This window comes from Eulemur rufifrons, chromosome 7, assembly GCF_041146395.1.
Source record: "Eulemur rufifrons isolate Redbay chromosome 7, OSU_ERuf_1, whole genome shotgun sequence".
Taxonomy (NCBI): domain Eukaryota; kingdom Metazoa; phylum Chordata; class Mammalia; order Primates; family Lemuridae; genus Eulemur; species Eulemur rufifrons.
In genome coordinates this window covers 157,976,013-157,993,051 of record NC_090989.1, presented here as the reverse complement: position 1 = coordinate 157,993,051, position 17,039 = coordinate 157,976,013, and the positions used below count along the sequence as shown (strand labels likewise).

At 49.5% G+C, this 17,039-nt stretch overlaps 1 protein-coding gene across 4 annotated transcripts in view; it reads right to left on the bottom strand.

Moving 5' to 3' along the window:
* The window catches only part of CACNA1D (calcium voltage-gated channel subunit alpha1 D), a 309,771-nt gene that overhangs the window by 58,778 nt on the left and 233,954 nt on the right, over positions 1-17,039 (bottom strand). For all 4 annotated transcript variants that reach the window (XM_069475891.1, XM_069475893.1, XM_069475890.1 and 1 more), the window contains 10 exons: positions 16,866-16,995; positions 13,746-13,805; positions 11,014-11,120; positions 9,390-9,477; positions 8,672-8,779; positions 8,532-8,584; positions 6,918-7,064; positions 4,998-5,199; positions 2,720-2,878; positions 1,282-1,392 (listed from right to left, as the gene is read on the bottom strand). In XM_069475891.1, coding sequence (XP_069331992.1) covers positions 1,282-1,392; positions 2,720-2,878; positions 4,998-5,199; positions 6,918-7,064; positions 8,532-8,584; positions 8,672-8,779; positions 9,390-9,477; positions 11,014-11,120; positions 13,746-13,805; positions 16,866-16,995 — 1,165 coding nt within the window. The remainder of the gene's footprint in view (positions 1-1,281; positions 1,393-2,719; positions 2,879-4,997; positions 5,200-6,917; positions 7,065-8,531; positions 8,585-8,671; positions 8,780-9,389; positions 9,478-11,013; positions 11,121-13,745; positions 13,806-16,865; positions 16,996-17,039) is intronic.

Here is a 17,039-nt window from a genome sequence, read left to right as displayed (position 1 = left end):
TTTGACCCCACTGCAATCACCCCAATTGGTCACTTACAAATGTCCTTTCTTTTTGGTCCACAAAGATCTGATAAAGATTGCAGAGATTAATTCAAATTAAAGAAAGGAACGTTTGGAATTAGAATTTCCTGTAACTATGGAGCATGTGAAACCATCCATTTCCTAACCCACGTCTTACTTGAATCAGTGTTGCAGGTACCTTACACACAGATCGCATGGAACTGGGTCACCGGACTCTGGCATTCTCTAACTCTGAAAGTCACAGGCTGTGCTAGGAAAGAAACTGAGGACCAAACGTCCCACCGTTCAGCCCGGCATGGGCTCCTCTGTCTACGGTTTTAGAACAAGGGAATATTGTACTAATAATAGCTTGACGGTGATGGTGGTGGCGGTGACAGCAGCAGTGGGTGACATCTGTCTGCAGCATGGCACTACACACCAGGCAGGATTTCAAGCATTGCATATATAGTAATTCTTTGCTCCTCACAGCCATCCCATGAAACAGGACTGTGAGCGCCCTCATTTTATGGATGAGGACACTGGGCACAGAGCAGTTGAGTGACTTAAGCTGGCAAGTGGCGGAGCAGGAATCTGCGGCCAGCCCAGTTTCAGAGCTGTGCGCCCGACACTGACAACACTGCGTCTTCTGCTGCGGCCACCGACAACCGTGGATCCGGATCCACTCCCTTCCCCAAAGGAGGCACGACATGCTGAGTCGCCAGCACAGCTCAACACATTTCATGTCTCGTTTTGTCTTAATGTGAAGCAAAATTTTTCTAAATTAAACAAACAAAAGATGGTATGGCTGTGAGAAGTCTGTGGCTGGTTTTAGCATTTTCCATAAAAGGTAAAAAGGATGCTGTAGACCCGGAACAAATAAAACCAAAGTCTGAAAGTAAAATCAGGGTCAAATTCTTCCTGATGGGCTTATGGTCAAACATTTTCTCCAATGCTCAAGGAACGAGGCGGGTTTCCCTGAAACAGCATGATCCATGCTATTCTAGAAACAGCAAATCTGGTTTCAGAACAATCTCAGTCTACAGAGTTCCAAGTTCTCTCCTCCCTTCTTTTTCTCAGAATTGTTTTCATGAGTTTTGTGTTTGCAGATTCATTTTCCCACATGTACACAGATACTCTAATCAGATTTTAATGTTCTCAGGTGGTAACCCAGTTAGCAGCCAGACAATTTAGCATAATTCAGTAACACAAGACTAACAGGAAGCGGATGCTTCTCTGGGGTGATTCAGCAACAGCCTTTGAAAAGAGGGTTTGGCGACTCACCTTAGGCTTAAATGCAATGACTTTTAAAACCATCTCAACGGTGAACACCCCAGTGAAGACCATGTTCAGAATGTCCATGGCGTCGTTGAACATCTTGGACTGCTCGTAGTGCTGCGGATGGAGACAGAGGTGCGGTTCTCAGAGACTCGGCCGCGATGACACAACTCGCAAGTGGAGGTCCCCCCAAGCCCGGCACCCTCTCCCAACGACTCCACCTCGACCAGGACTGCAAGGTCACAGGGTGAACTCCCACAAAGCGCACGGGGTCCGTGACAAGATGAGGATGATTGAATGATGAAGGGGACAAACATATCCATTTCCTCTGCTCAGGAAAAAGGGCATTCACCCTTTCTTCTGGCAGGGTCTATATTCAGGGCCTTGACCAGGGCGCAATGCAGAAACCACCAAAATGTCTATGAACAAAGGTAGAACTTGGTTAGGGATAAATTTTATGCCATGTAGGTGTATGTTTAATAAAAGGCAGTGTTACCTTGACTTTACACTTTTCCCTCCATCAGCATAAGGTCCTTTTCATTCATAAAGAATGCTTAAGTTAAGAAAAATGCCAGAAAATTTATCCCTATCTTTAGACTCACGTTCCAGACAGCACTGAGAGTTGGTTTGATTTGCTCAAGTTCCTAAAGTCAGTGCAGAAACTGGATCTAGACCCCGGTCTTTGCTTGCTGTCCTCGTGCAATATCTACCAGGCAACATAACTTCTGAAGATGCTCACTGTTAATACCACACTGTGACTGGGATTGGCCAATTAAAATGAATTGCATTCTTTGCCACAAATGTAAGCAAGAAGTAGCCATCATTCAGGTCAAATGCAATACATCATGAACTGGAGAATTCCCCACTGCCATACTGAGAGCCACTAGAGGACAGAAATGTGACTTATGTTTTGTTTTCCAACAGTGGGTGTTATTCTGGGACAGGCTGAGCTCAAAGTGCCTGACAAGAATTACCTAGCATAAACCTTATTTCTCAGGGAGGCATGACAGATTCCCCATCTTACCAGTAAAGAAAGCAAGGCTTCAGGGAATTTAGCTTTCCCAAGGTTATCCAGCTGGTAAGGAGTAAAGTCAGGACTGAAATGGCTGTCCACCTCCAGAGCTTTAGTCCTCACCTGCGACCTGGCCACAGGACGCCCATAGTAAACGTTCACCAAGTTGAATGCCACACTCCACACTCAGGCTCCAAGAAAATGCTACCTACCGTCATACAGTGCAGACAGTCTCTTAAACAAAAGAGCGATCTTAAACTCCTACAGTGACAATTGTTTGCCAGAATGGGACTCTGGCTAAACTAGAGCCCAGACTCATCAGCAAATGAAACCCATCCTCTCGTGAGGGGGCAGCATTCCACCCTCAGGATTTGGGGTACGGGGCTGTGCAGAATGCCCAGACTTGATCCCCACAGCTGTCTCCATTTTTACCTGCATGGCCAAGCAGAGTGTGTTGAGCATGATGAGGACAAACATCATGTATTCGAAAGGCGAAGAGTTCACCACGTACCAGAACTTGTACTGGTAGGGGTTTTTGGGGATGTATCTCCGCAAGGGACGTGCTTTCAAGGCGTATTCAACACACTGACGCTGCAACGGCAGAAAAGGGCAAAAACGGGGTTCTGAGCACTTCTGGGGAAGGAAGCATCGCAGTCATCTGCTCTGAACGAGCACACTCAGCACCCCCTGGGCGGGGACCACAGCCAATGGTGGAAGTGATGAGCAAGCCCCCTCCCCCCCACTGGCACCTCTCGGAGTCACCCAGGGGCCTTCCTCCATGCCTTCTCTGCCTCACAGCAACCCCGGGGGTAAGCAGGGCACCCATCTAGCTTCTACTCTGCTTATTAAAAAATCCTGAGTTCAGAGGTTTGAGCTGTTTTTCCCGGGGTCCTGCAGTGCACGGATAAGCACAGGAGTGAGGACTCGGCCCAGGCCTTTGCCCTGTCAGCAGATCATGTCTACAGTGCTCCTGCCTGTACATCCTCCAGGAGAGGAAGCCAAGTAACCACAGACACAGAAATCCTCAAGAACCAGGGGCTGTGCTCACTCGCTGAGACTGGCAGCCTGCTGGCTGCTCCAGCATGGACCCCACGAGACACGTCTCAGGAGCCAGAACACGGTGACCATAAATGTCTTACAGCAAACTATCTGTGTGTCCATCTGGGAGCTTTTGGGACTTTGGAGCTTGTCATGTTCATCTCAGACTCCCTGGGATGTGGTCAGTAAAGCAGCTGGACTGCACTCAGGTTGGGGCCTGGCCAGAGCACTGTCTTTCACACTCACTCTGGGGACAGGGGCTGCAGCGAGCCCAGAGGGACCCTCCAGCCCCGAGAGCCCTCAGCTCAGCATCATGGCCTAGATCTGCCCCCACTCTTCTGCTTTGACGCTGGATGCAGATTTCAGACGGGGTCCCTCTGGCTGGGACTCGGTGCTGCGCTGACTCCAGAGGGCCCCTGATTCGAGCCTGTTCCGGACCCCAGGTGCTGCAACACTCCCAGTGCTGACTGCCTGGCTGGCCCTGACACTCGTCTTCCTTGGGTGAGCAAAGCACTGGGGCAGGCTGCCCTTGGACTGTCCCTGGTGCAGTCTGCAGGGACACCCTGACAACGCGAAGGAAAATCTTCCTCCAAATCGAGCCAGCAAGTCCTCACATTTCCCCCAGTGGAAACAGCCAGCTGTGGGACAGATTGCCTCAGCATGCCATGGCCACTTCCCCCCAGGAAGCCCACGCTGCCAGATCATTCTTGCTTTCTACGTAGTCATCAAAACAGAGATGCTACTGATAAACGGCCTGGGGGAAACTCCCAGAACAGAATCTCGATCTCACAGACTCTTTCAGGGCGGACAGGAACCTCTAATGAGCAACTCCTTAATGCTCTCAACTTAGAGAGAAGGCAACAAGCCCCAGAGAGCAGCAGGATGCGCCCAAGGTCACAGAGAAGATGCCGGGGACGTGCAGGGCTCCTGCCTCCCTCATGTCACCTCTTAACCAGAGCCAAAGGCCCCACTCCTTCTGCCAGATTGGCTGAAACAAGGTGTCAGATAAAGGATGCTGCTGGTATGATCCTAGCTCCAGATCTGAAGTTAGTGACTTCCCTGTGGTGGTGCAGGGTACTTCCCCCTAAGTCAGCAGTTCTCAACCAGGGGCAACTTTAACCCCCGCCCAGGGGACATCTGGCAATGTCTGCAGGGGTTTTGGTCATCCCTGCTGGGGTATGGGGGTGGTACTGGCAACTGGTGGGTAGAGGCCAGGGATGCTGCTAAACATCCTGCAAAGCACAGGAAACACAGCAAAGCATTATCCAGCCTAAAATGTCAATAGCACCAGAGTTAAGACACTGGGCCCTGAGTGGATACTAAAGACTGTCTCTCAGCAGGGACTGTAAATGTTTCAGTGTCTTCTAGCCTCTGGCCACAGCATCCCTGTGAGAGTCTGGGCCATCACTAGTGGGTCAGGACCACAGAAGGTGGCCTAGGCATTCTTTGACTCCACACAACAGGTCTGAGGATAGATTCCACCATTACAACACCTAGTCTGTATCTGGCAACCTAACTCTCAAACTGGCTGAGAACACGCTCTGAGCAAGGCCCAGCCTCAGGGACAGAGGGCAGGTGGGCGCCCCTCCCTGGGCGTGGGGTAAGTAGTCAAAAGAGAAGGCACTCCACTCTGGCTCAAGGGACAGAAGCCCAAACAGTGTGTGACTTTAACCTGATTCTTGTCCAGCTCACAGTTCTTATACTCTTTTTCCCCCTGCTCCTGAAATGTAACGATGACAAAGCCCACAAAGATGTTCATCATGAAGAAAGCTACAATGATGATGTAGATGATGAAGAAGATGGAGATCTCCACGCGGTGGTTGTAGACTGGGCCGACGTTCTCTCCGTTCGAGTCGATAGCTTTGTACAGCAACCTGAAGAGCAGAAAAACCAAGTGAGGGCCTGCCAAGCAGTCCAGCCCACTGCCTTCCCAGGGGTCTCCTTCTCCCGAACTCCTCCCGTGAGCACTGGCACCACCCCAAAGCCTCTGGACACAGCCTCCCGAGCCTCAGGCCCAGACAACGGCCAGTACCTAGAGGAGGGAGCACCAGGGATACAATCACTGACAGACAGCTCTGAGGACTGAAAATCAACAGATCTCACCGATACTGAATAGCACTCCTTTCTATGCACGGAGAGGAAGAACATCACGTGTGAGACCCCAGAGGAATTGAAAACTGTACGCACTGGCAAAGACAATAAGCAGCCAACTGGAGTATTTCCAAAGAACTAAGGGAGCTTCCACAAACTGAAATATGCACTGAAATTAAATATATGCCCAGCAGAACTCTTCATAGGAAGAAGGAAATTACTGTAACACCCCCATGTTCAACTGACCCCTATTTTGACGCAGATGCAACACTTCTGGGGCACCCAGCCCATGGTGCACGGTGCTAGACACTCACATCCTCTCCCTGGACCCTCACTTCCATCTGGAAAGGCAGACGTTACTGTCACACCCATTGTATGGACACTCAGAGAGGCAGCAAAGCACCCAAGGTCACACTCCTCAGGGGCAGAGCTGGGAGTTGAGCCCAGTTCTTCCAAGCCCCAGGTCCCAGATTCGTCCATTTCCCACCAGCTGCCACCGTGCTTTGCTAAAGTAAGTATTCAAAACCTGACACCACAGCCAGTGCCTCCACAGAGGGAAGGGGCTTCCTCCATGCCTCTCTGCTCCCAGGACCAAGTCCCTAATGAGCAAGCCCCACCCCACCGTCCCTAAACCCCACAGGAGCTCCTGAGAATATCTGACTGTCACATGTACCTGAGAGCTCTGCCAGCCTTTGGGGCCCAGCCTGCCCACCTTCTGCAGCTCCTCTGGGGGTGAGAGCGGGACAGTCAGGGCTTTATATATGTACAGATGTTCTGACACAGGAGCTGGTGCTGGGACATCAGAAAGCAGAGAGCAACATGAAGGCACGGGAGACCTGCCCTTTGTACTCTACCTTCTCCTTTCTATTCTTCTTACTTCACCCGCTAAAATCCCAGCGGTCCTTCAAACCCTGTTCTGCACATCTAGGACACACCAGGCCTCCTGCCTGGCTTGACCACCTGACACTCTGACTAGACTGGGGCTTTGAAGGGAGGAAGCACGTCTAGACAACTCTGTTTCCCACAGTGCGGAACACAGCACGCTGCACGGAGCTGGTGTCTAAAGGACGGTTTGTGAGCGAGCGAGCACCTCAGTGAAAGAGACGGCACGAGGGCACCGCCTGTGCCCGGCACGCGTTGGCATGCTAAGTATGAGAGAGGAATGGACGCGTGGTTCGGGACACTACCAAGACCCTGTCAAGGAGCAGCCCACGGCAGCTTTCCTGCCACAGCTACCAGCGGGAGTCCCTGTGACCAACGCCTCTGGGGCCTCCCGGCTCCCACCCAGAGGCGTTGCCCAGGACCTGCCATCCCTGCTTCACAAGCCACTCGCCTAAACGGACAGGGGAGCCCTGTGGGTCAAGAAGTGACTGACGGGCGGCCCCAAGTGAAAAAGCCACAGGGCAAGCCTGTGACGGCGGAGGACAGAAGTGGGACTGACTCCAGAAGGGAGGGCTGAGCACGCAGACGCCCCTGGGAGACTGGCGCCCTTGGTACTCACGCGGGCCAGCCCTCAAACGTGGAGACGGTGAAGAGCGCCATCATGGCAGAGAGCACGTTGTCAAAGTTGAAGTCACTGTTCTGCCAGATCCGCTCACGGACCACAGGGGTATCAACGTCCCCATCCTTGTAGAGGATGAAAAGCCCCCTGGAGACAAGAAGAAGCGTGGGTCATCTGGTTCACACGTGGCAGGTGGAAGCAGCAGTAAGTCGGTCACGCGGTCCCAATCCCACCTCCAGGCACGCCGTGCTCAGCCCATCAGCCAGGCCGCTCAGCTGAGCACGACACAGGCGGAGTCTCTCCTATCCGCGCCCTGCCTGTGATCCGCTTTGTGGTTCAAGTAACCGCTGAACAACTATTAGCACAATGTGTATTCTCAGAGCAGCCGGGCTGCCACCACTGGTCTGCTAACCAACGAAACCATGGGACAGCAAACGCTTCTCACATACGATGCGCTCGAAGCATGTGCTGAGGAATCAAAGCTCTGGCCATAGAACATTCCAAAAGCTCTGGGAAACAAGCCCAGGTACATTCTTATCCACATTTTAGTTTTAATAAAATCTCTCTCTCTCTCTCTTTTTTTTTTTTTTTTTTTACTAACGATAGTCCCAATTTTTGCTCCAAAAGAATTCCATAATTTCTGGCACACAGTATTTCTCACAGAGCTCCATTTCTGGAAGGAACCCACGAATCCAACATCTTTATTTTACAGATGAGGAAGCAGAAGCTTCGAGAAGGAAGGGACAGTGTCTCCAGTCTACCAGGGAACTGCGGCGGCACTGCTCACCTCCAGGGGGTGCCACGCACCCCACAACCCCGTGGGAAGGAGCCTCTGGAGGTAGAGGTCCACACACAGTCAAATTGCAATTGGTGCTGACTACACCACCTGCTTCAAAGAAACTCCAAACCAAGGCAAGCAGAGCACAGTCAGCTAATCTCTAATGGGCGAGGAGATGCAGCCTTCTGCAGAGTCTTAAACCTTAGGCAGTGGTTTCCGTGCCTGCCTACGTAGCCACTGCGTATCCTGGAATAAGAGGCACGAATATTTCCCACCTTCTCTCTCCTCTGCCAGTTCTCGTGAATGGAAATACACGCCCAAAGTGTGGGTGACAGGCACAAGGAGAAAGGCAGGCTGGAAGACCTGTCAGCAGCGGGTAGCCAGCGCCTGAACACCAGGAAGTTGAGTTTTCAAGTTCTGGTTTAGGGAAAGCGTCCACATGGCTGTAGGGGAAGCTATCTGGGGCATTGCACGATCGTTATTTCAGGGTGTTCCCACCTTGTTTATAGACTCTACACCAAACGTCCAAAGAAGCCACCTATCCATTCCTTTGGGATGATACAAAAGTTTTGGAACTAGATAGAGGCGTTTATTGCACAGCAATGTGACTGTACTGAATGCCACTGGATTGTAGCCTTAAAATAGTTGGTTTTTATGTTATGAGAATTTCACCTCAATTTAAAAAAACAAAACAAAACACCATCTATCCAGCCATGAGCTGAGCACACAGGTCTCTTTCATTCCACGACAAAAACTCCCGAAATGCTAACACAAGTGAATCCTTGAAGTTTTCTGTTTGTTCTTCCATGTGCCCACTCTGCTGCCCGGACACTCACCTGCACTCTTCAGGGTTACTTTTGGCTTCATCTGTGCAGCGATAGAACTTCCCCTGGGTAGAAAACAGACAGGAGGTCAAGCGCAGGCTTCCCCTTAGGGAGCTCAACCTGGCTCTGTGCTGGAAGGCACTGCCCTCTACCTTGAACAGCTGGACACCGATGCAGGCGAACATGAACTGGAGGAGGGTGGTGACGATCATGATGTTGCCGATGGTCCGGATGGCCACAAAGACGCACTGGACCACGTGCTGGGGAGAGGGCAGAGGGCTGTTACTGTCCTTTGTCATCCTAGCCACGAGGTGAGCTATTCCCGGCCAAGAGAGTCTACGTTTATGTGCATTTGTGTATCATTTTCCACCTTTGTGGTCCCCTGTGCTTTGCTTTCCAGGCTGTTCTTTTCAGGGAGAGACCTATGAGGAGCACTGTGCGAGTGGGCCCTCCTTGGTTGCCCCCAAAGCAGTCAGCTTAGTCACAAGAAATGCCACGGGCACAGCACTGCCTGGAACACAGGCCCAAAGGGCACCCGACCCCAAAGAGGACTTACGAAAATAAGAACCCTAGCCTTTTGTCTAATCTGCACGAGAATAGATTTAAAGACTAAAATCAACACAAAGAAGTACTACTCATAAAAAAGTAATAAATGAACAATCATAAAGAAAAACGAATTAACAAAAATAAATGATTTTGAAAATCCTATTAGCACTCAGCACAGGTGGCTTAATTGGCTAGAAAGCCTTTTCAAATGTATAACCCACTTTAAAACCCATCAGGCCTCAGCTCAGCTGCGGCCCAGAAGAGTCAGTAATTACAGCCAACCCCAACCCCAGCCAGCCCAGTCTAGAGGGGAGGGATCAAAACCTTAAGTCCTTTTGCTCTGTTGATTGCTCTGAGGGGCCTCAGAACCCTTAAGACCCTCAGAATCTTCACCACGGAGATGGCACTGGATCTAGGGAAAGAGCAGACAGAGGCAGGCGGAGTACACTATGGTGGATAGAACACTTAGATTATTTCACTTGACCTTTACTTTAATCCACTATACAATTTGCACGGTGCCCACATGGGGCCGATCTCTCTCCATGACTCACCCCCAGTCTCCTTCCAGCCCACGCTACGCAGCACCTCCCGAGCCCGCAGGTACTCAGAGGCCCCGACAGGCACACAGCTAACCTCTGCAGAGATGAGACTTACGAATCGGCTTTGTTCTTTTCACTCTCTGTAAACACTATGTATTCATAGTACTTGGCTTTTAGGCTTCAGGTTCTCTAAGTTTGGAGACCTGCTGTCGTGCTTTGGTGCTGGTGCTTCTCTGGCCTTCAAGAAGCTCACAGTCTGGTGGCAGAGCTGGGCAATCACACCTCAGCATGGGACATGTGACAGCGGGGCAAATGCCATGTGCTGGGCTAGGAGAACACAAGCCTGGGAAGGCCTCGGGGGGTGGGGCAGTGATAGCCAGGCGAGCCCCAAAGGAGCAGCAGGAGTTAGACAAAGGGGAGGGGCTCCAGGCCGAGAGCAGCACGTGCAAAGGCCCTGTGTAAGAGGAGGCAGTGCACCCACAGCATCCCAGATGGCTGGTGTGGCCAGAGCATGTGCTCAGGAGGAAGAGGCTAAGGGTTGCAGCCGTACAGGACAGGCACAGCCTGGGAGTCCATAGGGGTTGGAAAGATACCAGTGCAGATGTCCCTCCAACCTATGACTGCAGGCCTCCCTCCCCAGTGCAGTGGTGGGAGGTGAGGAGCATGACACTGAGGGCTGTGATAAGCGGGGGTCCTTTCCATGTCCCTTTGGCTTAGGGGGTGTGTGTGTGCACGCATGTGTGCTCATATGGGGGCACTGATGGTCGGCACTGGAGCAGAGGAGTTCACAGGTCAGCAGGAAGGCAAAGCCACCCCTGCTGGTCCCCTGGAGCCTCTGCCTCAGACCCCGGGGCAGGCAGGTAGCGTCCAGCCACGACTGCGCCTCACCAGAAATGCCAGGAAAGGACCTAGGGCCCTGACTTTCAGCCTTGGTTCCTCCTAGCTGAAAAATCTCAGAGGCTAAAAGAAAAGGTCATAGAAGCTATTGCATCCTAGAAATCAAGAGAAGTCTTCAATATCCACACTGAAAGGGCCCTGAGAAGCCACCGGGTCCTCAGCCCTCCTGCACAGAAGGCGACCGGGATCCCGAGGGAGGGTGCCCTCCAGGCCCTGGAAATGGCCCGGAGGAGCTGGGACTGGGACTCAGCTTCCCTCTTTCCTGGTCAAGATTTCTTCCACCTCAGTTGAAAGCTAATTTCACAGAGAGTAATAAGCCTAACCTAGCAATGGGCACAAAAAGAAAAAAAGAAACACAAGAAACACAAATTGTCTCAATGCTTTCTGGCATGGCATCAAATTAAGCAACTCTGGATAACTAAAACTGATGCTCAGCTTCTATGAATTATGTTAAAACTCCTTACATAAACCATGCTGCCCGGCAGTCTTGGGTATGCCCCCCGGATACTTACTGAATCCCAAATGACACCAGAGACACCCCAACAACCAGCATGTCCAGCAAATTGAAGTAGTTCCTGCAGAAAGCCCCTTTGTGGAGGAAAGCGCCAAAAGTCGTCATCTATAAGCAGAATCAGGGGTGATTTACTGTTTTTTCTTTCCAGAGGAAAAGAAACCTGGGCTCTTCACAAAATCCTGAGGTCAACACGACTTTATGAACAAGTGCACATCAGGAAGCCAGAAATGTAAACCAACAGGCTGAGCAACCGTATAGTTTGTCCAAACAAACATTGAAAAGGGGCAGCTTATTTCAGATACATTTCAGAAGATCCATTTGGGCTTTATGACCGTGACGACAGATTTCAAATATGAATTTGTCGTCGGCATGTCCAGAGAGCCTGTCTCAGGAGAGACGCCACACGGCCGCGTGTGTCAAAATGCGGTCGCTGGCCAGACGGCTCGGCTCCCCGCGAAGTGCCGGTTCGGGTCTCTCCGAGGCCCAGGACAGCCTCCGTGCTCACAGCCAGGCCTTCCCAGCGGGGCTGGGTCCAGAGCGCACAGGCTCTGTTTGTGCAGACACTGGCCTCGCATCTCCACACAGGCCCCTTATCGTCCCCTAACGGTCCTTTATAAGACACCCATTTTAAACGTCTCCTGCAAGTCTGACCCCTCTAGCCTGTGCGAGGCGTGGCCAGGAGGCCACATGCGGCGTCTCAACTAAGGCAGTCTCATTGCTTTCTCCTCGCACCCCACGGGTACCCGGGGCACACGCTATGGGTGCTCCAGCGACATTCCTACTGGTGATGGAAAAAGAGTTTAGTAAGGAATTTCCCCAGAGTAAAAACAGCAAAATATATAGAGCTTACCATCTATTTAATAAAAAGCAAAAAAGGCTGGGGGAAAGCTCAGATAAGTATTATACAGAAGAGACGGAGAGTTGGGAAATAGTATAACTTTATGAAAACTTTAATGAAACTGCCAATATGAAACCCTTCTTGGCCTATAAAAATGTCAGTTTCATAGGGTTTAACCATACAGCTAAACGGCCTTCCAAATCTCCCCAAGGCTGCCAGCAACCATCATTTCAACATTAGATGCTTCTTGGTGATTCTACATTCTCTGATCCATTCTCTAAAATAGCTTCAAAATGAAGAAAACCTTAGAATATTTAAGTCACTGAGGCAAGTCTACAGAAATTAAAAGAGCAACATGATTTTTTTTCCTTTTAAATAACCCTGAATGTCATTTCTTCCAAAGCTAATGAGTAACTTTATTCATTTAACAACTTAAAAATGTGAAGAGTAAAATAAAACCTCAATTAACCAGGCTAACAGACATTTAGTAGAATATTTCCCGTTTCGGTTTGAAGTGGAGAAGGCAAATCCTAAAAACAAGAAACTGAGGCAGACGTAGCCCACCCCGGTGCATTGAGCATGCACAGTCGTGACAACAGAGGCCCTTGACCAGGTCTGGTCTCCATCCCACCGCACGGCTCTGACTTAGGAGAGAGCTGTCAACCAAATTCAGTGGTTCAAAGGCAGGAAAATGAACTCAAAGTTTTAGAAGGTTTTTAATAAACATTTAAACATACGTTGGTTGGTTTTATGCTGTTTCATTAACCAAAAACAAAAACAAAGGAAACTAAATGTTAAATTCCCTGGTCATGTTAATTGAGGTTCCATTTTATAGATTTTGTAAAGAGCCCAAGTTCCACAGTATTCTGCATAAAATACATGTTTCCTGATATGCACACTAAAACAGCTTAAAGAAAATTGTGGCTGAAAGTCTTCGTTTCCCAGCTCGTCTCCCCAACAGGGGGTGGCTGCTCTGATGGTTCTCACAGGCCATGTTCTCCCAGAAACACAATACCCACGCCTTGCAGTTCTCAGCCAGTCTTGGGGGTTCTCAGCTCTCTGCTGTGGTCTCCACCCTCTGAGCACATGAGGAACGGCTCCCCCATGGGGCAGCCTTCACAGTCAGTACACAAACCACATGCAGCAATGGCAACTGTTAGCTCATGCATGGGCAGTACATTTAGGTCGCCCTGTCCAAAGGGTGCTCCTTTTGTCTGTATAAATGTAAGCCCATCCATTAAAACAGATAGAAAATACCTTAACACAAATAGAATCAAGTCATCTTGCAAATCCTGTTGCAAGAAAATAGCATGTTACTATTTTAGGCCACCAAAAGCATAATGCAGTCAGAGAAATAAGAAGATAGATGTTCCCTTCATAGGATAAATGCTTTTCCTCTGACTCTGATGCCAGGAAGGGTGGAAGAAAGTTCACACATAGTGATGTTTCTGTTATCCATTGATAAATTTCAGAGGATATTAAAAAAAAAAGGAGCAAAATATAATTCTCAACCACTATCACGAAGCCAAAGTAGCTCCTACATGCATTCAAAGGTTAAAAAGAAACGGCAAGAACAAGTTGGAATGGTCACAGAAAAAAAAAAAAAAAATCGTTTGGTTGAAAAAAAAAAAAAAGTTTAGCTTGATCACAGAAGACAAAAAAGTAAACAAAAAGTCAAAAGCACTTCACGCTTCTTTCCTGTGTCTCACACGCAGGAGGAGCCCTTCAACACACGGCTGGGTAACCTGTTACCTTCAAAACGATCTCAAATGCAAAAGTACCAGTGAAGACATAGTCTGCGTAACCTAGCATCTGGAAGGCAAACAAAGAAGCGCAACTGTTAATGCTACAGCTGCTTTAAAGCACGTGAGGAGCAAGGAAAAAGCCATTACCTTCAACAGGATCTCAACAGTAAAGATGGCTGTGAAGGCATAGTCAAAGTAACCCAGTATCTGCAAGGCACAACACGTGGCAGTGAGAAAAGGCACCTGGACACCCTGCGACAGCCGCACGCCCACAGGCACAACCCCCCACGCAGTCGGAGTCCTGCCCTCCCGGAATGCCGCTGCCACTGCAGAGAGGAAGTGCAGAGCTGCTGTGAATGCTTACCTTCATCCACTGTGGGTCCTCTTTGTGACCAAAAACGAGTATGTGGGGATCCCTGCCCCTTTAACCACTCACGCTGACTCTCTTCCCAGGCTCTTATCTTGGACAGACAGAGGCTCATTTCTAAAAGTGCTTTATTAGCAACTTTTTCTCATCGGAGCACGACATCTACAAATTACCTGTGACACCAGGTAAATCACAGCCTTATACACATTTTGGATTTTTAACGTGTCTTTGGCTGAATGAAGCATGCTGTCAGCCAGCTAAGCTTCACATTGGTAGAGAAGCATAAAAAAAGATGGCAGGGCTGGGTATGGTGGCTCACGCCTGTAATCCTAGCACTCTGGGAGGCCGAGGTAGGACGATCGCATGAGGTCAGGAGTTTGAGACCAGCCTGAGCAAGAGTGAGACCCTGTCTCTACTGAAAATAGAAAAAAAATTAGCCAGGCATGATAGCATATGCCTGTAGTCCCAGCTACTTGGGAGGCTGAGGCAGGAGGATCGCTTGAGGCCAGGAGTTTGAGCCTGCTGTGAGTTAGGCTGACACCATGGCATTCACCCAGGCAACAGAGTGAGATTGTCTCAAAAAAAAAAAAAAGATGGCAGTAGCCTCAAATAGAGCCAGAAGTGTCCACATGTCCTCTTGTATTCTGGCCTGTTTCATCACAGAATAAACACCCTTCCCCCACAGATGTGCCCAGCTGGCTAAGTTTGCCAGGGACAGTTTTACTTCCTGTCTTCCTCCTGCCCACTGCTCTGCATCGACACTGCTCTCTCACAGCTCTGTTTTTTCGCCTTGCTGGGCCCACTCAAATAATTCTTTTTCCTTGAGGCCATGGTGTTTTATTAGTAAAATAGAATAAAAACTTCAAAAACAAAATGATCCTTTCTAATTTAATGAAAAATGTGTTCTTTTTTATTGTTTTCTGTGTGAGAGTTATATGCAACTTGAAAAATAGTTCTCATAGCTCCCAAGGTGAAGAGATGTGTGAGTTACATATGCTTCATGGGGCCCCGGGCTCAAAACTAGCGTGAGTTAAATACAACTCACATGGCAGTTAATGGGTTAAAAAAATACACAATGCTGCAGAATTTTAAGAGCAATACACATACACATATGTACATCTCTTTAAAAAGAACAATAAATATTTTTAGGAAAAGAAGCAGGGAAATAAACTCACAGAGGCACAATTATAATAAAAAATAAGAACGTGAAGCCCCAGCATAAATTAACCCCTTGTCAATCTGAGTCCCGACTAGCTCCCAACCTAGTCTGTAATATTAGTCTCAAACATATTTTCTCTCTTGTGTCTTATTTTTATGATGGAACTCAATGACTACAGAGGTCTTTAATTCCATCCGAATGTCTAGCGAGAGACGGCCTTGCAAACCTCTAACAAAAGCCCTCATCTGTGAGGACGGATTGAGACGGGCTCAGTGCCGTCACCTTTACGTTGGCACCAACCCGGGCTCGGGGAGAGCAGTTTTCCCTTCATATCAGAGCACGTGTTTTATCAGTCTGATAGACAGGGTCTGCCAGGCACCGGGAATGGAGAGAGGCCACATGAGGGCTTGGTTGTCACGACAGAATCTGGGGGGCCCTGATCTGCTGATGTGTCTTAGCCCTAAAGTCTCTAACAATCTGGTGCACAGGAAGAGGCACCAGCCAGGCAAGGCTGCGACACCTGACGGCCTGGAACACGTGCAGGCTTCCCTCTGCTGGGAGGGTTTCTTGGTAATAACCTGACACCGCATTCCAATAGCCAAGCCTGAGCGTCCACAGGCTACTGCGTCCCTGGAGCTGTCTCGCCTTTGGGTTGTCCTCAGTGCTGAATTAGCTCAACTGCTAAACTGGGCTGCTGAGGCAAGAACTAATTTAGGCACAAATTTCTTTCCAACATAGATGTAGTGGGGGAGGGGGCACCATCCTAAAGTTACAGAGCTGATGAATAATAAAAACTTAGTTCTCTACGTGTTTTGTTAGTATAGTCGTCCCTTGGTACCCATGGGGAATTGGTTCCAGGATCTCCTGCAGACACCAAAATCCACAGATGCTCAGCTCCCTGATATAAAACAGTGTAGTGTTTGCATGTAACCTACGCACATCCTCCAGGGTACCTTAAATCGTCTCTAGATTATTTATGATACCTAATGCAATGTAATGCTATGTAAATAGTTGTTAGACTGCATTGCTCAGGGAATGACAAGGAAAAAAGTCTGTACACACTCAGTACAGATGCAGTTTTTTCCTGATTTTCAATCCATGGCTGGCTAAATCCACAGATGCAGAAGCACAGATATGGAGGGCCGACTGGAAAACCACCTCTGCCACGCCAAAACCCACAGTTCTTCCTCTCCACGGAATGCCTCAACTCGACATCCCATCTTCTCCCTAACTTGCATTTCTCCTCAGTAATGGACCCAGCAGCTTTGTGTATTTAAGTCCATGTAAGATAGAACTTTCCCCTACCAGCCCAAAATGAGAGCCCCTGCATGTGGCACACCTGGTTTCAATGCTACCCTCTCTCTGCTGCATGCTTCCAGGAGACATGCATCTCCAAATAGGTGCGTGTGAGAATCTGGGCAGGGAGGGGAAAAGATGGACGTAAATGTCACTGTCAAGGCACAAAGAGGAAGAGGAGCAGGGTCCCTCAATACACTAGAAGTTACTGCAGAGTATTTAAAACGGAGTTCAAAATTAACGACTCCATTAATATCTATCCCACTAAAACAGCAGCTCTCTGGCACTTACAAGCCGTAAACATCCAGTCTTCCCAGGTGAATGAGGGGCCTCTAGCTGCCACCTTGCAGGCCCCCCAGGTCCTATCTCCACGATGGCTCTGCCGAGAGAGGCCAGCACCACCCCAGCATGCACCCCACCTGCCTCTCCTCTCCCAGGGGCTTACAGTGTTCCGGAAGGAGTGGCTGCGGATGGGGTCCTCGGCGGCGAGGGCGGCGCTGCTCAGCATGATGAAGACGAGGATGAGGTTGGTGAAGATGTGGTGGTTGATGAGCTTGTGGCAGCCCACGCGGATCCTGCAGGGAGAAGCTGCTGCATGGACATGGTCCCAGACAGGGCC